This window comes from Aspergillus tubingensis (genome assembly GCF_013340325.1).
Source record: "Aspergillus tubingensis WU-2223L DNA, scaffold_4, whole genome shotgun sequence".
Classification (NCBI taxonomy): domain Eukaryota; kingdom Fungi; phylum Ascomycota; class Eurotiomycetes; order Eurotiales; family Aspergillaceae; genus Aspergillus; species Aspergillus tubingensis.
The window spans coordinates 632,101-654,087 of record NW_023336278.1 but is presented as its reverse complement, the minus strand read 5'-3'; the positions used below and the strand labels follow the sequence as shown (position 1 = coordinate 654,087).

The 21,987-nt window shown below is 49.8% G+C and overlaps 11 protein-coding genes across 11 annotated transcripts; 6 read left to right on the top strand and 5 right to left on the bottom strand.

The window, feature by feature from the left end:
- Positions 1–209: 209 nt before the first annotated feature.
- Positions 210–1,573, top strand: AtWU_02760 (serine protein kinase; the record flags this gene model as incomplete). The annotated part of the gene is made up of 5 exons (XM_035497873.1): positions 210–353; positions 427–772; positions 826–1,041; positions 1,102–1,229; positions 1,286–1,573. 5 exons carry the CDS (start codon positions 210–212, stop codon positions 1,571–1,573), a joined length of 1,122 nt encoding a protein of 373 aa, XP_035353766.1.
- Positions 1,574–2,283: 710 nt separating this feature from the next.
- Positions 2,284–2,773, top strand: AtWU_02759 (uncharacterized protein; the record flags this gene model as incomplete). Its single annotated transcript, XM_035497872.1, has 2 exons — positions 2,284–2,563; positions 2,643–2,773. The coding sequence occupies 2 exons, from the start codon at positions 2,284–2,286 to the stop codon at positions 2,771–2,773; spliced, it is 411 nt and encodes a 136-aa protein (XP_035353765.1).
- Positions 2,774–2,897: 124 nt separating this feature from the next.
- AtWU_02758 (putative 2-hydroxychromene-2-carboxylate isomerase) lies at positions 2,898–3,739 on the bottom strand (the record flags this gene model as incomplete). Its single annotated transcript, XM_035497871.1, has 4 exons — positions 2,898–3,101; positions 3,160–3,443; positions 3,502–3,601; positions 3,665–3,739. 4 exons carry the CDS (start codon positions 3,737–3,739, stop codon positions 2,898–2,900), a joined length of 663 nt encoding a protein of 220 aa, XP_035353764.1.
- Positions 3,740–4,190: 451 nt separating this feature from the next.
- Positions 4,191–5,613, top strand: AtWU_02757 (alpha/Beta hydrolase protein; the record flags this gene model as incomplete). Its single annotated transcript, XM_035497870.1, has 2 exons — positions 4,191–4,604; positions 4,660–5,613. 2 exons carry the CDS (start codon positions 4,191–4,193, stop codon positions 5,611–5,613), a joined length of 1,368 nt encoding a protein of 455 aa, XP_035353763.1.
- Positions 5,614–5,983: 370 nt separating this feature from the next.
- On the top strand, positions 5,984–7,111 carry AtWU_02756 (alpha/beta-hydrolase; the record flags this gene model as incomplete). Its single annotated transcript, XM_035497869.1, has 1 exon — positions 5,984–7,111. One exon carries the CDS (start codon positions 5,984–5,986, stop codon positions 7,109–7,111), a length of 1,128 nt encoding a protein of 375 aa, XP_035353762.1.
- A 559-nt stretch (positions 7,112–7,670) lies between these two features.
- Positions 7,671–8,825, bottom strand: AtWU_02755 (protein N-lysine methyltransferase family protein; the record flags this gene model as incomplete). Its single annotated transcript, XM_035497868.1, has 2 exons — positions 7,671–8,277; positions 8,341–8,825. The coding sequence occupies 2 exons, from the start codon at positions 8,823–8,825 to the stop codon at positions 7,671–7,673; spliced, it is 1,092 nt and encodes a 363-aa protein (XP_035353761.1).
- Positions 8,826–9,250: 425 nt separating this feature from the next.
- Positions 9,251–10,737, top strand: AtWU_02754 (uncharacterized protein; the record flags this gene model as incomplete). The annotated part of the gene is made up of 2 exons (XM_035497867.1): positions 9,251–10,339; positions 10,411–10,737. 2 exons carry the CDS (start codon positions 9,251–9,253, stop codon positions 10,735–10,737), a joined length of 1,416 nt encoding a protein of 471 aa, XP_035353760.1.
- A 302-nt stretch (positions 10,738–11,039) lies between these two features.
- AtWU_02753 (Zn(II)2Cys6 transcription factor) lies at positions 11,040–13,279 on the bottom strand (the record flags this gene model as incomplete). The annotated part of the gene is made up of 8 exons (XM_035497866.1): positions 11,040–11,398; positions 11,463–11,526; positions 11,583–11,797; positions 11,858–12,606; positions 12,667–12,956; positions 13,009–13,092; positions 13,151–13,170; positions 13,228–13,279. The coding sequence occupies 8 exons, from the start codon at positions 13,277–13,279 to the stop codon at positions 11,040–11,042; spliced, it is 1,833 nt and encodes a 610-aa protein (XP_035353759.1).
- Positions 13,280–14,183: 904 nt separating this feature from the next.
- Positions 14,184–17,442, bottom strand: cym1 (pitrilysin family metalloprotease cym1; the record flags this gene model as incomplete). The annotated part of the gene is made up of 2 exons (XM_035497865.1): positions 14,184–16,995; positions 17,069–17,442. The coding sequence occupies 2 exons, from the start codon at positions 17,440–17,442 to the stop codon at positions 14,184–14,186; spliced, it is 3,186 nt and encodes a 1,061-aa protein (XP_035353758.1).
- Positions 17,443–18,334: 892 nt separating this feature from the next.
- On the top strand, positions 18,335–19,931 carry AtWU_02751 (taxilin; the record flags this gene model as incomplete). The annotated part of the gene is made up of 5 exons (XM_035497864.1): positions 18,335–18,473; positions 18,555–18,829; positions 18,907–19,055; positions 19,111–19,354; positions 19,425–19,931. 5 exons carry the CDS (start codon positions 18,335–18,337, stop codon positions 19,929–19,931), a joined length of 1,314 nt encoding a protein of 437 aa, XP_035353757.1.
- A 519-nt stretch (positions 19,932–20,450) lies between these two features.
- AtWU_02750 (NAD(P)H-dependent flavin oxidoreductase) lies at positions 20,451–21,491 on the bottom strand (the record flags this gene model as incomplete). The annotated part of the gene is made up of 1 exon (XM_035497863.1): positions 20,451–21,491. The coding sequence occupies one exon, from the start codon at positions 21,489–21,491 to the stop codon at positions 20,451–20,453; it is 1,041 nt and encodes a 346-aa protein (XP_035353756.1).
- Between the last annotated feature and the right edge of the window lie 496 nt (positions 21,492–21,987).

Genomic DNA, 21,987 nt, shown 5'->3' with positions numbered 1-21,987 from the left:
TTGTAGATGCCTCAGACATCCGCGTGGGAGTCTCGTTGTAGATCTACTATCTTCATTGCTTTTATGTCCATGACAACATATACACTCCTTCAATATATTATGAGGCTAATGGTATAACCTAAAAACTACATCACATGACTCGACAAACACTCCATGTTCATCCTGGACGTTTCCCAGAAGAGTTTCACCACTTTTTGACATAAAATACTATGCGCCGCTTCGAAAGGATTCACGATGTAGTAGAGCCTGTTGAAGAATATCGTCGAGGAGGATACCACCCCGTGCATCTCCACGATGTGTTCCATCAAAGATACAAAGTCATAGGGAAGCTAGCTTATGGCCAATACTCGACGGTATGGCTTGCAAAGGACCAACTAAAGTGAGCACTTCTTTACTGCAAAGCACAGTTGCTGACACTAGATTTAGAAAGCCGTTGATAACATCTTGAGCAGGAACGCACAGCAAGTTGTACTGAAAATTCTAAAAGCTGAAGCATCCCAAGACAACAACAAGGAGCTTTCAATCCTCTTTGCACTCTCAGATTCCAATATAGATCATCCTGGACAGAAACAAATAGTTGAACTACTCGATCATTTTTACACCAAAGGACCGAACGGAACTCACTTGTGTCTTGTTTTCCCTGCGATGATATCTGACGGGGCAGCAATGACAATCAGTGGAAGTCCGCGTGAAGTCGGCTATATACGGGCTGTTTCTCGTCAGCTTTTGCTGGGACTTGACTTTCTACATCAGTCAGGTATTGTACACTGTGGTATACCAATATATCAGGTTATGTATGCAGATTTCTAAATGGGCTTAATACAGATCCTCAACCGGCAAATATCCTGTTCTCAGTGGCTGGGGGTACAGACATGGAGGCGTTATTACAAACTCCTGAGTTCAGTCCCGTTAAGTGGTTGGAAGGAGTTACTGTAGATGACAGCGCTCCTAAATATTTGATACCTAGCCAAAGGCGAAGGGGTCAGTTGAGTGATGCAGATTTCTCAACATTGGAGGTCAAGATTGAGGATCTGGGTGGAGGTAAGATACGCATGTCTGTATCGAATCTTGTCTGGACAGCTTCACTGAGGCTTACATTAGCTCAATATGTTCAACACTGTGATGAAAAACCAGTGACACCTTTGAGCTTGCGCGCACCTGAGCTGATACGACATACCCGGGATACTTCAATTGATACTACGCTGGATATCTGGGCATTGGGATGTTTGGTATGTCAACGCCAATCCCTTTCTTGAAATATACGTTCCTTCTGATATCAGTAAAGATATCCGAACTAGCAACGAATGAGCCGCTGTTCCCTTTGGAAACGTTCGGCATCACACGAGAGGAGATAGACAATGACCATTGTACTCTTATTGAGAAACGACTCAGTTTGAACAACCAGGACGCGGACTTTGCAGATTACCTACGCGAACGATTACCCGAGAACTTTGGTGCTGAGAATGCGGAGAGCCTCGCCTCGTTCCTTGTACTTATGTTGCAAATAGACCCTTGCGAACGTTTATCTGCAAAAGAACTACTTCGGACTCCTTTTATGATGGATGGATATTGAAGGATCTTCTGTTATTGTGTGTATTTGCCGTCTTAACGGTATTATGAAGATTTAGTTTCCGTGAAAAAGCTTCAACATATAAACCAGTGGTTATTCTCATTCAATTAGTGACACTATTATTTAGTTATTATATAAGTTTTGTTTTCAGTGGAAATCTGAGGCTCTATCTCCATCATTAAGATGAAGCTAAGTCATTTACCAAGGAATATATTTAGAAAGTCGATGCGTTGATCTCATCGCAGTCAAAAGTATAAAACACAGTAGCTGTAATAATTACACACTCTTAGCCTACCACACGGCCCTACTATTATCGCGCCACTAAACAAGAAAAAGACGCCCATCCTTCGAAACACGCTATCATTAACTCCAACCACCCTATAAGGCTGAACCATTCCTACTGCCCCTAGATTAGTAGTACCCTCCCCGAGTTCCCCCCAACCAAGGCCGCCCGCAAGCACCAACCTGCCACACCCGAAAGCCCCGAGGATCCACAAGGCTGACAACGATGATATCATGATCCACCCGAACTAACTTGATGTCATCGGCCACATAAGATAAACTACTTAACTAAACCCTCCAATCAATCATTCATTCCAGCAAGATAATACCACTTTTACTAAACATAAAATCTCTCTTTCCATATATTTATTTTCTTTATAGGACATCTCCTTTCTCTACCTTATAATATATATACTCATAGTATCATCACAATGAAAACCATCGACGACACCGCCCGCGAAACCGCCCAAGAAATGGGCTACAAAGAGCCCGCGTCCACGACCGACAGCTCGAATGGGAACTCAATGATGACCCCCCAGAACTCACTTAATGATATGGCGCAATCGGGTGTCAAGGAGATGAAGAATATGCTTGATGGGGTGGCGTCGGCGCCGGCGCCGGGGGATTTCTTGAATAGTACGTGGGAGCATGTAAGGTCGTTGATGGGTGGGGGTGGTGGTGGTGATGGGGAGGATAATGGGAATGGGGAGGGTATGTGCTCCGTGTTTTATTTTATTTATGTATATGTTTGGTTACTGTTATGCTGATTGAATATCTTGGCTGGGTGTAGATGGTGTCGTTGAGCCGGCAGATGCGGATGAGATTCGGTGTATTGAGAATTTGGAGAGGGAGAAGATTATTCAGTTTTTGCAGGAGAGGCATATGAGTATGAATAATATGGGGAGGGGGAAGAAGGTATAACTGGGGAGTGCTAGATTCGGGTCGGATGGTTAAAATAATATGTGATGTTGGGACATTCATGCATACATGAAGCTTGCTTCTGATCAAAGTGAACTCTGTAGCTGTCAAAGCAGTAGTCTTACGCTCACAAACAAGCTTTAAACCCCTTGTCCGACTTGATATCCAGTCCCAGGAATTCCGCAACCTGTCCTAGATGATCCACTCCCCAGAATGTGTCGGTTTCGCCCTTGTCATTGGTGCACTCAAACCAGGGGATGCCAAATGCGCCTGATTTGAACGCTCGATCAGTGTTGGCTATCAAGGCAGCCTTGATGTCTCCATGTTCCATCTAAATACCGAGTTAGCAAACACACCCAACATAAGGCTATGCAATACAGGTCGCATACATCGGTCAACACCGACTGTGCCACGTCCTTTCCGAGTACCCCTTCAAGAACCGGGCCGAAGCATTCAGGCTGCGCAATGTTCGCATTACCCTCTACCCAGAACAAGTGATAGAGCGCCTCGAAGGCTGGCACAAGCTTGTCCGGGTGTTTCTGGGAAATTGCACAGAGTGCACGCTGGGTGCTCAGCGTCCGTGGCGGGAAGCCTTCGGGAACTGTCTGGACAATTGGGACGTTGAAATAGCGAGACCAGCGGTAACGCTCTTTTTCACTCCATTTATCCTTATCTATATACATTGATTAGAAGTTGTTATGGACATGTTTCTGTTGTGAAGGGATACGCACTCTTGATCTTCATAGGAGCAGTATTCCCGCATGCCTGCATGATACCACCCAGGAAAATAGGAATATATGTGATGTTGCATTTGGCAAAAACGGGAGAGTTCTTCTAGACGTTAGAATATTGCGATGGTGATTTGAGCTATAGTAAGTAGATGGATATGCGCACCTTTAGAACACTGAAGGCGATATAGCCGAATGGACTGACTACGTCCAAGTAGACATTTATACGCGGCACAGCCATAGTTCCGAAACAATGATGTAGATGATGAAAGAAAGCTAAATGTGATGTGATCCAAAAACTAAAGATGAAGGTATCACGCAGAGTGTCTAGTTTGTCTAGTTAAGGCCGTAGACCCCTGTTCTGGATGAGTCAGCATCGCGAGCCGAGGTGTTCGGATGTTCATCTGATGATTTCTAATCCCTGATTCCCCTCACTCTACTAAGTATACCCGGTTGGAGAAGATCTTTGACGCACTTTTGTATATGCTTGAAGCTGGGGCACTGATGCCATGTCTTGCTCAGATATGGCCATACGTGCCTTCCTTGACAGATCTCCTCCTGGAGGGCAGTCGCGATGCGGCCACCTGTAGTTAGGATGTTTCAGCAGATCATCCAGCTCGTAGCATTGACTCTCTGTATCTGGCTACATAGTGCTTGCTTGCATACTTACAAGATAGATGGCTATGTACAACATGCTTAGCGTCGACTCCCTTCTCAGCAGGGATCGACTCAAAGAAGAAGGAAGCGCCTTTCTAGTACCCTTCTCAAATCATGACATTTCAGAAGAATCCGCCTATGACTTTAATGCGCCTGATGCAGAGTATATCCATGACTCAGTGACTGAAAAGCGCCGCCATGCCGTATACTATCACCGGCCTCCCGTCTGGTGCCCTTCAAGGCAGTCAAGAACTTCGAATTTCTCTGGAAGCACCAGCAGCTGGGGTACAAAGGAAACGTGCAGTGATCAAGAAGCTGATGATAGTGAGATGCCGGAAGATGCATATTCCTGCATTGCTGATGGCTGTGACGCTACCGCTGCATTTGCAGATGGGGTATCTGGCACAGAAACCAACCAGTCGCAGTCTGATCAGGAGACCATTATCCTTGTGAGTGTCTGGTAGCTACCAAGTAGACCGTGAGGTATAGGCTAATTGTATCAAGCATGACTGGCCCGCTCGTGACAGGCCACAGACTTGGCAACAATTGGGTACCGTGAGGAAATACACACTGTCAGATTGGCGAACCTCCGTGAAACCTTATCCGAGCCGGGTGCTATTGCAGAGCTCCGTCTGTCACAAAGGGAAAGGCGGTCCTGCACGATTGCAAGCATACAAGGACATACGTTTAGGGTTAGATGAGAAGCAGCCCATCCACGAAGGATCACTTGTGATTTGCGTTGATCCTGCATACACCTTGTCCGATCATGATAAACCGCGCTCTGATGAGTTCGATCTGGTTAGCGGGCATATATTTGTTGTCTGCCGTCTGTATACCGACTTATGGGCTCTCTGTGCCAGTGTTTCGCCGTCTCAGCCGGAGACGGTCTCCGGTGAGACAATATCAACTGAGCCTATGCGACTAGCGTTCTTGCCACTCTGTGCAGTGACGCTAGCCGCAAATCTTAGCGCATTCAATCAGAGATGCATCAATTATGCTCATGACAAGTCAGACGAGCCTAGGTTTCCTGGAAATGGGCTCCCGGTTATGCCTCCTCCACGGACTTCTAGCCTCAGCGATGGCAAGCAGATCTCCCGCGGAAACAGACGCCACATCGCATTTCCAGAGGTGGTCTACGATACTTTTAACCGCGTCCCTATCGAACGTCGCGAACCAGATTCTGTCCCAGCAGACTCTTCACTGGAGAATGTGCTTTCCAATCTGACCGACCGAGGAAGTCGTCGACTCCAGCGCTTAGGCAACCGTATGTCAATCCGGAAGCTCTGGAGCGAATCTAAAAGACCTGCTCTGGGAAACACCGAGAATCAATTGTCCCCTTCATCTGGTTACCTTGGTGGACCGACAGAGTTGGGTGCAATACATCATCATTCAGGCCTGCAGCGGCGCGGTTCTTTGGGAAGCCAGAGGCTGAGGAGGTTCATCCGGGATGCCCGATAATAGGAGACAAGGTCCTTCGTTGATTTTTCTGAGTCATACTTTATCAGCGCCTATTTGATCGCCCATCGCCCTTCCTGTCAAGGTGAAAAAATGTAGTAGCTCGAAAATAATGTTGTTACTCCGTATTGGCCGATTAGATGCGGGGATTCCTGCAATATAAGCAAGGCGCTTTCCTGCTGCATACCGGTAGTAGTCGAAATCGGCGTGAGAGCTAGTGCTCTGATCTCCTTGATCATGTGTATTATTCTGTTCGGCTCGATCTTTCTTGCAATTACTCACTTCAGTAGCGTAGCAAGTACCAAAAGAATAGATAAACGCAACAAGAAGCTTCTGGCTTTTTTTCAGCTCGAGTTACCCATTATCCCCAACTATGCCATCATTCCGAGCAAACCTCTACACCACCTTCGCCCTCACCACTCTTCTCATCCGTATTCTCGGCACCCTCATCTACTACCTCCCCCGCTTCACGCGGCCCCATGAAGCATGGACCTACCGCCAAGTCATCGGCGTAAGGCTCTACTACCTAGGGTTGAACTACCTAACAGCAATAGAATACCGCGCCCCCAAAACCCTTATCCCAGGCCGTGAAGGCGACCGCTTCATAATCATCAGCCCACCAGACACCACCACGTCCGACCAACTAGCACTCCATTACTCCCGCAGCAGCATCCTCACCAGCGTCCCATCCATCCGTCCCGTCCCTATCGGCGCAGTATGGCACCCTGCCCTCCCCTCTTCCAAACCAGCTCGAGTAATCCTTCACTTCCACGGCGGCGCGTACGTTGTCGGCGGTGTCCGCCTCAACATAAACGGCTGGAGCCCTAGTATACTCAGCGATGTGATGGAATCTCACGTCATGCTGCTGCAGTATCGCCTCTCCGTGGAAGAAAATGCCTCGTTTCCTGCTGCCCTGCAGGATGGGATCACGGCTTATGTGTATGTCCTCGAGAAGCTGGGTTTAGAGCCTCAGAATATAATTCTGTCCGGTGATTCGGCGGGCGGGAATCTTGTCCTCTCCATGATAAGATATTTGGTCGAGGAGAAGGAAAAAGGGACGAAGGCATTACCATTGCCTGCGGCTGCGTTGTTATGGAGTCCGTGGTTGGATTTAACAGAGAATGGGACGCGGAAGGTTGATCGGTATCCGCGTCGATGGGTTGATTATCTTTCTGGGGATTTGCTGGAGTGGGGTATCAGGCGGGTAACGCCTATGGGTTGGAAGAGGGGACATCGTTTTCTGAGTCCCCTTGGGAATGGGTTTAGGACTTTGGAAATGCCGATTTTCCTGCAGGCGGGGACGGAGGAGGTTTTCTTTGAAGATCAGGTGGCGTTTGTGGAGGAGATGAGGGCGTTGGGAAATGATATTGAGCTTTGTGAGGTGAAGGATGCACCGCATGATATTATTGGGGCAGGGAATGTGTTGGGATTTGAGGAGGAGGCGGAGGCGATGAGGAGGGCCAGGACGTATGTGAACAAGAGAGTGGGCTGGTTTGGTTGATTTGATGTTGTAGAGATGGTATGTACATGGATTTATGGTTTGGGTTATCCCCGGACTGAAACTGGCTATTGGATGCCGCTGAACGGTGATTTATGGGTATAGCGGGTTGCTCCATTCTCATATGATCACGGATCCTAGGCTATGATTGTTGCAGCCAGCTTCTGAAGATATAGCTCCAAAATAGCCTGAGAGTCTGGGCCTTGAATTTTCAACACCCCTGCATGTGGAGAGCTAGATCCCACTTAATGTTGTATTGCTAGGCCATCAGGTGGCAGGTGCAAGAGCTGCAGCCCTACCCGACCAACCATGGTACCTTAGCTCTCTGCACAAGAACAGTACAATCGAAGAGACAAACCCCCGAGAAGCCGGGGTTATGGAAGGGCATGATGAACGAAGCTCTGCGCTTAGTTAGCGCTGCCAGTCCCGGAAGGAGCCATGCAGCTGTGAACTGTTGCCTTTGCAGCAAATCCCAACTCTGACTATGGGGATAATAGTACCGCCACTGGCTGTTCAATACCTATGTATTTTGGCTGAATGTCAAGCCACCCATCCCACCTGGCTATTGACTTGATGACACACTCCTTTCTCTGCCGTAACAACGCAATTCAATATCGTCGAATTGACCATGTTGCGATGGGAGCTGCTTCCGATCGAGGTGCAAATTGTGGAGCCCAGCAGACTGCATCAGGTCGAAGAAAATAGACTCGCTTTCATGACGTCTCTTCAATGCCACCAAAATGACAGCCTCAGGCGACATTTGCACTAACCGGCTTAGTACTGAAACCAGCGCAGGCAAGCTGTCTGCATTATAGGTACAGTCTGAAACGAGAACCAGATCTATCGAACCACCGCACAAGTCACCCGGAAGTTCCTCATCCCAGTCAAGGGTGCTGAACTCGAGCACAGAGGAATCGGCCGGTTTCGCAACAGCTATGTTCTGTGTAACAATGTCCTCCACCTCGGGCAGATCAGTGAGTACTACGGAACATTGAGGGAGAAGCTCGGCAAGAGCAATCCCTACAACGCCACATCCTGATCCTAGTTCGAGAACATGGAGAGGCGAGTTGCGCTCGCCTCGAAGAAGTTCCTCCAACAATGGCACAGAGACTGCAGGGTCTCCAGTCACTATCTGCTGAAGGTATACGACCGAAGCCACCGCCGCATCCCTGATAACATATAAGCATCGTACAAGAAAAAAGTAAGCCTCATTTGAGATGATAAAGCCTCACCAGATATGCCGAGCTATGCTGTTCCCAGTCTCTTCCCAGATCCTCAAGCCTAGGCGATCCTCGGGTCCAAAGCGTCTCTCAACAAGCTTCTCTGCTACCGAGGATGGCGACCCGCCAAAAGGTGCGCTCCAGGCTGACATGACTAGAGGAAGACTAGAATTGCCCAGCAAGCGATCTGGCGAGGGAGACCGCTTCTGCGGACTTGTGGACGTCACGCCTAGGACGATTGTCTGCTGGGAAATATTGGCAGAAAAGGGCCCGAGCATTATTGGAAGCTCGCGCCTTCCAGCCTTCCAGCTCAATGGTTCCTGATACAGAATTTTACCAGAGTCATTGAGACTCAGTGTTACAAGCAAATTCACATCTTGTGCAAGAAATGCGTCTCCCAGGTCTGTAGTGATGCAAATTAGAGCGGAGACGGATATAGACCCGGGTCTCTGTTTCTGAAACCTCGGGGTCTTGAGGAAACGAATATAGTAAACCATGCTAAAGATGAGCAATTACTAGGCGATAACGGGGCGCCAGAAGTGAGCTTAGTATACTAGACCATGCGATTGGCAGAAGAAGCAGTGTATGGACAATACTACTTGAAAACAGCTAATTCTGGCACGGGGCACGTGCGGGCTGACTAAGGGCGGGCCGATGACATCGACCATCCAAGAGGAATGTTGCTTCCTCAGGCTCCCTCTCGGGGAATCTCCCCTCGTTATTATCTCCGCCTCTCCAATGCTGCTGTTATCGTATACCGACTCCCTTTTCTGCAGGAATATATCTTACGATTCACTCCGAGATCCCCATTCTAAGCACAGCTATCGCATGGGGATACTTGATTTCACTCTAAAGTGAACCCATCGCTCCTGCGGCCGCGGCGTGGCTCTGGGCCAACGTCGCATCCCTACCGTCAGCCGGCATGATGCGATCGAGAGACCCTCGGGTCCGCCAGACAATCAACCAAATCCATCATAACCTCGAGTCTGCAAACGAGAGCGCCCAGGAGGGCTTATATACTTTTTCCCATAATTACGTGGTACCATGTTTTGCAGCGATTGGGACCTGTATTTACTCATGCACTGCGCCTTGTCTCCCTAGCCGCGAAGACCAGCTTCGACGCCGCCGACGCGGCCGCGCAGAGGCTAATTTCGACTTCTACGATGACTGGGATAATGAGGATCCAAACGACGGTCTGCTAGGATGGGGTACTGACGAACTGGATCGTTTACTGGCTGGAAGCGGCTTGGCTCGGGGGAGTTCCGAACAGCCTCGAAGGCAGCGGAAAATGAGCTATGGTGCTCGGCGCACAAGGCGAAAGAGCACTGCTATAATTTCTGACGACCGTAATGACCCGACTGTTATCCCGAGTTCCTCTTTCCTGGGGTTCCTAGAGCGCTTCCCATGGAGATTTGGCGCTCGAGGGCTGAAATATCGCCCGTCCGCGGCAGATCTTCAAGAACATCCCGTGGGATTGCGACGGCATGAACTTGAAGATGAGCCTCTCATAGAAGAAACAGAGGAAAGTGAAGGCCCAGCCACCTCAAGATTGAATGGGAGATATCGAAGTTCAACACAATCATCGCGTGACACGGCCAATTCCTTGAGCTCGCGGGGTGACTTGATCCCCAGCGACGAGGAAGAAGACGCAGTGCCACTAGATGATGAGTTTGCTCTAGCTCTGGCCAGTCGTCGCGGGACTGGACTCGATTCAATTGATCTAATAGGGGATAAGCCCGCAAGTATGAGGTCGGTGTCTGGGACCTTTAGTTTAAGAACAACCGCCTCTTCCAAGGAGGAGAGAAAGAAGAAGAAAAAGAGGAGCAGCCGTCTGCGGTCTCCGGAGGGGTCGTATGTAGAGGTCACTCGCCAAGCCAGCACCCCTACATTAGCCGATCTTAAAAAAGAAGAAGAGCAAGCAGCGCTTGAAGAAGAATCAGAAATTGCGCGAAGACGGCTTGCTGCACAGCAGCTGGCTTCAACACGGGGCCTACACCAAGCAAAAGACGAGGTAGGTAGCTCATATAATGATTGGTCTCATGCCAGAATAATGAAAGATGGGCTGACAAAACAACCATGTAGGCTTCACAAAGTTCACCATCTCCACAACCTCGCACACCTGTGTCGGACGCCGCTCATCAAGCGCCCGCCAATATTCCTTTAGACTCAACTGTAGAACACACACTTCCTCATCAAAGTCAGGATGTACAAACTCAGCACTCGCTGAATCCGGGCTCCCCCGGAAACGACTCACAAACCGAACCATTCCCCCCATTTCCATCTACTCCGGAATTTCATGCTAGTCCTGCATCGCATCCGGGTCATTTCCACGACCAAAGCAATGCCTCGAATCTATCTGATCAGGAAGATACAGCAGATGCTTCAAGGGATGATGCCTCTATTGATTGATCAAAGGGCGCCAGGTTGCTATGCGTGGAGGAAGCACGGCTAATCGCTAATCCAGGTTTGCAGGCCAAACCTAACCATCTAAATCCCCATTTCCTTCAGCGATCTCTCTCATATATGAGGACGCAGCCGTCTTATGCTTCTTATGGCGACCTCTGAACTGTACATTAACATGATGATTCACGAAACTTGAATATATTCCGTATCTGGAAGATGTGACAATTCTTACGTCTTCGTCTCACTACCACACTAGTAAACTCCTCGCCCGGTACTTCTATTTAGCTATGCCACCTAACAGCACAGCATCAATTATATCCGATATCACCCCCACCCAGAGCATCCGCACCCCCCTGCCCCAAAGCAGTATACTCCAATCGCGCCGACAACCCACCCTGATTCTCATCTGCTCTTGGCATCTCCCCAAGGGAAGAAATACTCTCATACAGCCACGGCGGGTTCGCCAGAGACAAAATCTCCTGATCAAAGATCGCCCAGGAATAATCCTCTTCCGGAGCGGGGAATGCAAAATCGGGTCCCATCTCAGGCGGTGTATGCATGCTCTGTAGGCCCGACTCGAGTCGATCAGCCAGTATGCTATGGATGCTTGGCACGGATGAATGGTTCCTTTTCAGGCTGTCGATATGCTTTTCAATTAGCTGAAGGTCTATACAGACGTAGGTCAGCAATGGATGTGGTTCACGATGAGATGAGTCGAGTATCACTCTTACCGTCTTGGTGTAGTACGCCGTCTTCGATCCCTCGGAGTAGTAGCATGGCTGCGAATGTTACCATCTAAGGAAGTCAGCTGTGGTGGGTATTAGAGTATGGTGGTTCAGTAGACAACTTACTATCAGATCCCAGTTGGACCATATACTAGCGTCGTCTAAACGAAGCCGCAGAACTGCACGGGCTGAGACTAGTAGTTCGTGTCTTTCGGCTGGTGCGATATCCGTAGAACCTAGATCGAATCCTCTGGCCGGATGATATATGGATAGGACGTATAGTTTGTGTAGATGGTATTGTAGGAGGATGAGTATGCCCTGGCGATCAGAAGGGGATGGCTCTGGAAGTGACATTCGCGTCAGCATACTCTCCCTTGAACCGGGCCACTAAGAGATCTCACGAGATGCAGCATTATATCGAACTAGCCAGTCGTCCAATTTCCGGGCCCAAAGGCGGATAACCCGTGCATCTTCATCGGTGAAAGGTGTCCGGATTGGCGAGAGGACCTCACGCTCTTTTGCGCTTACAAAAGACCATATAGTGGGGAGACCTCTTCCGACAAAATGACTGAGTCCGTGATGCATCATTTGGCTGAGGCCATGGAAAGCATTTTCTTCGCGGGCGTTGAATTGGGCAAGGGTGGATAGGGGTGGTTGTTCAGGTAATAGGGGACAACACATGTGCATGGAAGCGTGCTCAATATCGATTACCTGGAGACCTGAGAACAGTCCAGCCCAGTCGTGAGTCGTATTATCAACTTCGCGCGGCGTGTGATCGAGTAAGAGGCGATACGCGATGGCTATCCATGTACCAGTGGTTGGCACATAAGCTTCTGAGCCCAAGCTGGCCATAATTAGACCGAGGATGTTCTGAAAAGTCAGCGAATCATCCGTAGTACCTAAGGATCGATCAGGGTCTTCTGTGCTGTTACTAAATATCTCCCATGGAGGAGTGTATGGCACTGGGTTGACAAGCTCGGCGATTGCGCAACACTGGGCGACAAAGTATCCTTTCGTAAACTCCGATAGATCGTTGGACGGGCCATGAAGAGCGGATATGAATAGAACTGATGCAAGTAAAAGGGGAGACGGTGATGCGAAAGCACTCTGATCCTTCAAGAAATGGAGGAGGGGTAGGTTATTGAGAAACCTTCGCTGGCATTAGTCCACTCAATAAGAGAAACTGTTCATGACAGACGAGGTTGCATACGAATACCACAGATGCTTGATTACTGGCCGTGACCAGAGAGCTTCATCCTGGGCAGGCCGTGTAATCTGTTTGAGATGCTTGATGGCCTTCCAGAGGGCGCGCAGAGATATGTTCTCAGACCTTTCATCCTGATCTGGGTCAGGACTGTCTGCTGTCACGGAGCTGCTTTCTCTATTAAAGCCCAAGGCACTCTCAATCCTATTCAGACGGCCAAGAATCGCATCGATGTCTTGGTTCCTTTCTGGCGTATCTTGTTGCAGTCTCACCACGTCATGAACTGCTAATGCTGCCTAGAACCATTAAGCATCATCTATGGATAATCTAGTCAACCGAATCACTAACATTAGATCTTGGTCTGAAGACACAAATAGCCTTCGTGTGTCGGCATCGGCGGCATGGAGGAGTCCCGTCCACGACACATTTCATCTTAGCGGCTATCAGCATGTCCAGTCAGATCACACAAGACCTAGTTACCGTTTCTGACCTTTAATCTGCGGCAGTTGACTACATGGGACGATCAGCTCTGCTTCGCTCAAGCCTTCAAGAACCGATGCCACTTACCGCATGCCTTGGTCGGTTTTGGACCGAGAGTGATCGCTTTTGTTCCCCTCATGATGATGAGTGTGGCATTACTGAACGTCTAGCAGGGCCTGGTGAAACCTAACCGTTTGAGGTCTCTACCTCCAATACCAATGAGCATACCTTGTCAAAGGGCCTTAGAAGGAAGTACTATAGTCGAAAGCATAATTTGCCGGGTGCCACGTGAGTCGGAGCCATTCCTTTGACTATTTTAGCCTCTGATAAGAAGCGATTGAGCTTATTAGAAAAATGGAGATAACAGCGAGATCTGGTCTCATCTAGCTGATCCGAGGCCGGTCCATTCCTACTACGTATTACTCTCATGGGATTATTGACACAATGGCCCTTCCCATCAAGGGGGGAAAAAAAGTACAGAGTACATTTCTGACCTGAAATTTCACCCCATTGCATTTAAAACGAGGGAATACTGTAATTGCATGTTCTAATTGAATCAACCACTGCCCGACTCTTGTTTCCTCGTTTTTAGTCCGCCCTGCGTAGGCTGAAAAGGATCAGGGCGGGTCTGAAAACGGGAATATAGAAGTGTACCATGGTAGTAGACCTTCGCCTGCTGCGGGTTCACATTCCTGTTGATCTTGCGCTTGCTCCTTGGATAGGAGGACTGGCCATCTACCGGTCATAGTGCATAGACTGGAGATAGAGCTCGTCTGTTCTTGAGAGCGCGTGATTTGGATAGGCCACAGTGTCTAGAAATTTCCAACAACCAGAATGAGTGAAGAGTGAAGGGGTATTGTACATGTAAAAATCTATATACAGGCTCTTGTCGTGCGTGAGAGAATCGTGATAATAATACATGGTTATATGGTACACATGTCTGTCGAAGCAACACCGACGATTTTACTAAGGTTCCCAAGTCAGTGAAAAGCAACAACGTAGGTATCAATCGCGTTCCTAATGTGGAACGTCTGGAAGCGCGTCTAGGCGGATGCCGCGGCATCCTGCGCGTCCATAGCAGCCTGGCCATTTTCACCGGAGACTCCCATGGAGAGCTTCCTCATATCCCAGCCGTCCGATTGAATCCAATCCTTCTTTTCGCCGAGAAGGCACACGGACCGCTGCGAGCCCTGGACCAAGAAGGACTCAGCTGCTTCATTAACATCCTTAGCCGTGACATCAAGGACCTGCTCTCTCCAGCGCTGATCCATCTCATGGGTCACGCCGCTCATGAAATATCTCGCACCCTCTTCATCAACGCTCATTGGAGCATCGAGACCCTGGAAGATGCCCAGTTTCGCCTCGTTGAGCTCCCGCTCCGACCAAGCTCGGTCCCTGGCGAAGACACCACTGTTCTGGAAGACCTTCAGGGTGTTAACAGGATTGGGATCCCGATAACTAGTGAAAGCGAACATTCCCTTCACCGGACCATTCATTGCACTCGCGCCATAGGCGCCGCCTTTCTCACGAATCTCTGGGTGGAGGTAGTTATGCGTTAGAAGCTGAGAGAGGACGCTAAGCGATGCACTGGATGAGCTGGTGAAAGGGACGGTCTGCATAGCCAAGCCTGAGTAATAGACCTTATAAGGCATGTCATAGAAAGCCTTGTGGGCACCCAAGCCGAGAGCTGAAATGCTGGGTGTAGATGTCGGTGAGCGGACTTGTGGTAAGCCCGTAAGCCACTTCTGTAGCACCGACTCATTTTGCTTGGCGCTGCTCTGCTCACAGACCATCCGAACACGGAGACCAGAGGATTTAGAAATAGCAAACGACTGAATTTGGCGAAGCTTCTCAATCAATTCCGCAAGGCGTTCTGGCGAGGTCTCTGCATCTCGCAGCAGATTAGCTGTAGCTTGCAACTGGGCAAGGCCGGATTGTTGTTCTTGAACCCAGAAGCTACGTGTAAGACCTGCTGCAGCGGCATTGAGGGCATAACGATGACCTGAACCAGCTACTGCATCCAAGGCGCCGTTGGTCGTCAGTCGAAGCAGTTCCTGGATCATAGCTGGCGCACTGGGACTAGTGAAGTCGGTCTCAGTGACAAGTGTAGTCATGATCTCCAGCATCTCCGGGATGTTCTTGTCCAAGGCGAAACCAGAGAATTGAAGACCCTCGGCGAACTTTCCAAGCTGCGTCGGGGATGATATATGGAAGGATGATGTGGAGATTCCACCCGTCTTCAACTTGATGATATCCTCCCACTGCTCCATTGACTTGCTGGCTGTGCCGAGACGCATTATGCAGTCATTGAACAGCGGCATCAAGAGACGGAGATCATCTGGCAAATCTTCAAACGCGTTCAACGCTTGGAAGTAGGTTAAACCGTTGGTAGGAGCCTCGCGCCAGACGACGTCTACGCCGTCAACCTTCGACTCGCGAACAGGCTTGCGCTCTTTCTCCCGAGAAATATCAGCAACACGAAGGGAAGGAAGGCATGACAAATCTGCGTTCTGTGCCTCCTCCTGTGTCTTCAACAGTTGAAGCTCTTCCTCTGTCAGCTTAGCGACCACCTTCTCCAGGGAGCCATGCTGCTCAATGAGCTGGTTGAACTTTTCCTCCTTCCGAACCATTTCTTGTTCGTCCAGCTCTTGGTTCCAAGTAGGACTGCCGACCATGGTGAAGGTCAGACAATTGTCATTCATGAGATACTTCTGCATTAGGGACTCCAGGTAGCCCCCCTTCTCATATCTGCTCTTGAACTCATCAATGACCTCGTTCCAGGCGAGTTCCTTCATGGGATTGGAGCCATTGAACCATGAGGAGATGGTTTTCTCCATGACACCGATACCAAAGTTGGCAGTCTTGTGTCTTAGAGCTAGTTCCAATTGGTGAAGGAAACCGCGAACCTTCTCGTCACTGAAGCCCGTGGCGAGACACTCCTGGAAGACCTGTTGAATGGCACCTTTGACTTTAGGTGCTTCTTCTGCACTCACACCGGTAACACCAGCTGAGAACACGGGCACACGACCTGAAGCGTCGAGGCCCGTGTTAGGCGTGAATGAAGACCCCAAGCCACTTTCGATCAAAGCTCGATACAAAGGCGATCCATAACCGTCAAGGAGCAGCGAGGAAAGAATACCGGCCGAAAACGTCTCGACAACGTCAGCAGCATCCCCCATATACCATGAAGTCGACGTTTTGTGCTGTTTGTCTTCGCTGGCGAATGTGTCGATCGGCCCCGAAACAGTCACGGTCTGAGGACCCTGAGAAAGATCGATCGGTAGCTTAACAGCGGTGTCAGCCTCTCCCTTTTGAAAGCCATCCAGCACGCCCCCGATTTGTTGGAGATGAGCGCTCAGTGGCATATCACCGTAGGTGAAAATCTTGGCATTGCTGGGGTGATAGTTGCGCTTCGAAAATTCGACCAATTGTTCGTGGGTCAGATCGGTGATGTACTGAGGGTCTCCTCCAGAATTGTTGAGCGCGGGAATGATGTTCTCCTTGTATTTGATGTAGTAGAGGTAATTGGCGTCCGAAATTTGGCCCTTCATCTCGTTGTAGACGACACCTTTGAAGAGGATATCCTCTGGCTTCTGCTCCGCCTGTGATTGTTCTCCGCGGGCCAATATAGCGCGAGGATCTTCCGGACCTAGCCGCCATCCTTCCTGTCTAAAATCTTCTTCCTTCAACAACGGATGGAAAGTGGCGTCAAGATAGACCGAGAGGAGATTCTGGAAGTCTTGCGGGTTTGTCGTGGCGAAAGGGTAGGTAGTATGGTCAGCGGAGGTGAAGGCGTTCATGAAGTTTGAAAGAGATCGAGGTAGCATCTTGAAAAAGGGGTCGCGAATGGGATATCTAGGTAGAAAGTTCCTGGTTAGTCCTCGGGCCCAGTATGTCACGCATTCTACTTATGTCAAGGGACACTCACTTTTCACTTCCGCAAAGTGTAGTATGCTCCAAGATATGCGGCACGCCAGTAGCATCTGGAGGATTCGTCTTGAACCCGATACCGAAGACATTGTTCTTGTCTTCTCTAGCCACGTGGATGTAGTCGGCATCGGTTTTGTCGTGCTTCAAGCGGATTGCTGTAAGGTGCAGCTCTGGAACGTGCTTCTTCTCCTGAACAGTAAACCCATGGATCCCCTCACCGATCTCCGGGAAGTTCTCAAGGCTTGTGACAGTCGAAGCAGATCTTCTTATGTGGCTCCAGCGGAGTAGAGCGCTATCCGATCTCAGTAAACGTCCGGGTTTCTGCAAGGCCGGAGCCGACCTCCGGCCTGCCCTTAACGATGAACGCAACATAGCGTTACTATGAAGATGGTAGCCAAGCCTAGAAACAGCAAAAGACTGACGGTCACCGGCTTGACTCTCACGGCGTGACGTACTTTAGCGAGTCCGCTGCCGGGGATTAGGGTACCAAAGGTGGTCGGAAATGGCGGTCCCGAGCGGACCGGGGTTAAGCGCAAAAGACTAGGATACGCAACCAATTGGCCACACCGAGCACGATATCAGATAGATAAAGCGAGTGACGTGCCGTGGAAGCATTCGAGGATGGAATGCAAAAGTGGATGGAGAAGGGAGAAGAAAAAGAAAGGAAGGCAAAGCGACAGATCGGGCCTGCTATTCGGAAGGCGGACCGTGAATTAGAAAGGCGCCAAGAGAAGTTTTCAAAAGAGGCTAGTGCAGGTCAAGTGCGCATCCCCCCTCTTACGACTATTCAATCCTCCCCGGCAAGATCCTCAAGCCGTCCGGCGTTCATTAGTCGACTCCGTCGCCAAACTGCCTTTTGACTCTCAAGACACCCTGCAGGCTACTTACGCCGTGTGATTTCGGTCAGCTTGGCAGAACCGGGCTAGTAGAGGGCCTGAGGGATCCATTACCCACCGAGTTCTCCAAGTCTGGGAAAGGGAAAAGGCCACCCAGGTTCTCCGCTACACTGGACAGTCGAATCACTGAGTCACTGTCGATTGCAACACTCCCCTGTCTATCCGCAGCTTCGTCTTCGAATCCGACTCGCTCCTGGTCGACTCGTTGCCACCGCTCCGTGGCGTGAATAGCGAAATCATTTCCCGCCAGTCCTAGCCAAACGTTCCGGCTTCGCAATTTTCGTTTTCGTGGATTAGCCACGCGACCACCGCCAACGCAATCGCTCTACGATAACTCGACTCGATCCCCATTCTAAAAGCTCGGAGCTATGTCTGCTGCAGCAATGTCGAAAAAGAACAAGGGGAAGAAGGTCGCAGACCCCAATGAGACATCCAAGCTCTTGGCTGCCAAAATATCGCAGTTGGAGCAAGATGCCGCTGGAGAAAAGGATCAGGAGGCCGAAATCGGTGCGTCTTTCTCATGAGTGCTGGAATACTTGGAGTAGTAGTTGTTTCATGAACGGGGGGCTAATGACCGTTTGCCTATAGAGCGCGAAGTCAAGAAGGCTACGAGGGACCTGAACCAACTCCTTAGCAATATCGAATCTCCGATGACACGGCTCGAGACGGTTCATAAGAAATACACCGAACTACTGGCCGATATGAAGAAGCTAGATCGCGACTACTCCAAAAGCAAGAAGCGGGCCGATCAACTGCAGAAAGATCAGGACAAGGGCAAATCCGAGTTGAACAAAACCGTTACTATGAAGGATAAATTAGAAAAGCTGTGTAGGGAGCTTACCAAGGAAAATAAGAAGGTCAAGGTAGGTTGGTCCAAGCTCTACAGCACTACTATCGCGCTACATCACGTAGGGAGATGACTAAATGAGATGGTTCATAGGATGAGAACAAGAAGCTTGAGGAGACTGAAAAGAAAGCGCGGCTTATTGTCAACGAACGCCTCGATTCTCTGCTATATGATATTCAAGACGTCATGGCCGCCAAAGGAAATCCCCGCAGTGAGAAAGCGGACATTGACTTAGACGAAGCGTGAGTTGCGGCTGTCAGCTTGATGTAGTCGGTTATTTCTGACTCTCTATCATAGTTTGCGCGCAAAGATTAAAACTATTGGCGAGAAGTTTGAAATGCGCGAATTACATTACAAGGCACTCCTTCGCAGCAAGGACGCCGAGATACAATGCCTTACCGCCAAGTACGAAGAGCAGCGCCGTACAGCCGAGAATGAAGCCGCTCGTTGTCGTGCTCTGAGCTCCCAGGTCTCTACCTTCTCGCATACCGAAGCCGAACTACGCAGTCAATTAAACATTTACGTGGAAAAGTTCAAGCAGGTATGGACCGATGTCGATGGCTTGCTCGGCCTCAGCCTCGTTTTGACCGCTGGTAATAATAATATCGCAGGTGGAGGATACGCTGAACAACAGCAACGAGCTTTTTCTTACGTTTCGCAAAGAAATGGAAGAGATGTCCAAAAAGACGAAACGGCTAGAGAAGGAAAACCACACCCTCACACGGAAGCACGATCAAACGAACCGCAACATACTCGAGATGGCGGAGGAGCGCACAAGGAATCATGAGGAGTTAGAAAAGTGGCGCAAGAAAAGCCATCATTTGGAAGCACTCTGTCGTCGCATGCAAGCCCAGGGTCGCGGGCAAGGTCTTGCTGCGGATTTGGATGGAGATGACGAGGGGACGGAGAGTGAATATGATGAGGACTATGAGGATGAGGAAGATGATGAAGGAATCAGTGACGATGACTACGAGCTCGACAGTCCGGATGGCGACATGAACGGAGACCGCAATATTCCCCAGCAACCCGAAAAGCCAGTATTCGGACCTCCTCCGCCCCCGAATTTGCTGGAAGCGCGAGCCAACGGAAATAAGGCAATGATCAATGGATGCCACTAATGCAATTTTCATCAATGTCATGTTTTCGTTGTTCATGTTTCCTTGGGTTTGTGACCAACAACGATTGCGAAGTCTTCGCCATTTGCGCTGGCAATGCCGCAATCGTCTCGGGTGTTCTTTACTTCTCTGTTCAGCTGCGTGGCAGTTGGCCTTGATGAGTTGAAAATATGCCTCCCTGAGAGCGTGCACTGACAATTGCGCGGTGTGACGCTGGTCGCTCGGGGTCTCTCCTGTCTCCGTATGCAGATCTTGTAGCGGTTCGGCTCTTTAAAGATAGGTTGCCCTGCTCATTTAGGTTACTGTCCGCCTAGAATTGCAACATGCACCATCACAGCTGTGGAGGTTTTGCAAGTCGTGGTCCTAACTTTTGTTCGCTTTTCCATTTCGTGTACTTGTACATGCTAGATCACTAACATCTAAACGTACTTATTACGCTATCATGAAAATTATTTGCAATACCAATATCATGCCACATATACCAGCATCCATGGAAAAGATAAAGCACACTCGATGCCTCAATCAAAGTCTACTCGGCGGACCGTTAATATAGGATCCTCCTTTCTTCAGCATATCCACAGCCTGCTGAACCATCTCCCTGACAATCACACCAGCAGGTTTGATCTCCTGAATAATGGCCGAAACATCGCCCATCAAAAACGGCACATCGACATCTTTATCGTTCTTGAAGTCATGCTCAATAGGAACGATACCTTGAGCCGTCAATCTAGCAATGTCTTCGGGACGCTTCTCCCACTCCTTGATATATTCATTAGGAAGCATGCGTAGCGGCCTCCCAGAGATGACTAGCGTCCGTTTGGTCTCTCCATACTGCGCACCAACAACAGCCTCCTTATGCAAGCGACTCGCACCACTTTCCTCCGAAGCAACAAACCTAGTTCCCACCCAAACCCCCGCGGCGCCCAGCATCAATGCCGCAGCCAAGCTCCGGCCATCATTGACACCACCGGCAGCAACAACCAACGCAGGCTGTCCCGTCAACGGGCTCTTATACTTCTTCGCCACATCCACCACCGCCGGTATGAGCACTGAAAACGGAATCTCGCCCGTATGACCGCCTCCCTCACCTCCTTGTGCACAAACGATATCCACGCCCAGCTTGAACGCCTTTTCAGCGTGCTTGGGTGCCCCGACCATGTTCATGATCAGGATGCCTGCGTCATGGAGCCGCTTAATGACGTGCTCCGGCGGCACACCAACTGCACAGACGAACAGCTTGGCTCCGTGCGAGATAACCACATCGATGAGCTGGTCCAGCTGCCCGTGGGTGTAGTCATGGTTTGTGGCCCGTGCTCCTCCGCCGACCTGCGGCAAGGCCAAATCAACGCCAAATGGTAGCGAAGGGTCTTTGAGAAGTGATTTTAGTTCGTTTAGGATCTCGGAGAGTTGTTCGGGGGTATAGCCTAGCCCGCCGACTGTTCCTAGGCCGCCTGCGTTGGAGACTGCGGCGGCAAGAGGTGCTCCGGATGCACGAGCCATGCCTGCCAGCAGGACTGGGTGCTGAATCTTCAGCAATGAGCAAAGGGGGGTCTGGAGAGACATGGTTTCCGGAGCGAGAAGAAGGGACTGTATAGTGGTAGTTTGATGGAGCTATCGTGTAGAAAATTAACCGTCTAGCAATTGAACAATGGGATGCGGTCAGCAACATACTCTGGCTGATAGACGGACAAGCCTACCTAATGGACTGTAAAGTAGGTTGTTGATTCCAGATAGAAAGTCTCCTCTAGAACTTGGAATCGTATCAATATGGACAAATCCATTGTTGGATGAATTCCTTCCCTGAGCATAAGTATCCTAGTGCAGAGCATATGATCCGCGGTGAAACCAGGCAGACTGGCTTGTGCCTGAGGAGCTCAAATGCGGGGAAGCGGAGCTCCAAAGCGTTAGACCCGGCCGGACCGAGGCATTGGCCTCTGCTCGCTCTTGCCACTCGGGCCACATTGTGCATCTTCCTGTCTTCAACTTGGCGCTAACCCCAGTGATAATGGCTGATCATAAGAACTGAGTTCCTGAATTATGCGGGGTTGTGTCGTGTGCA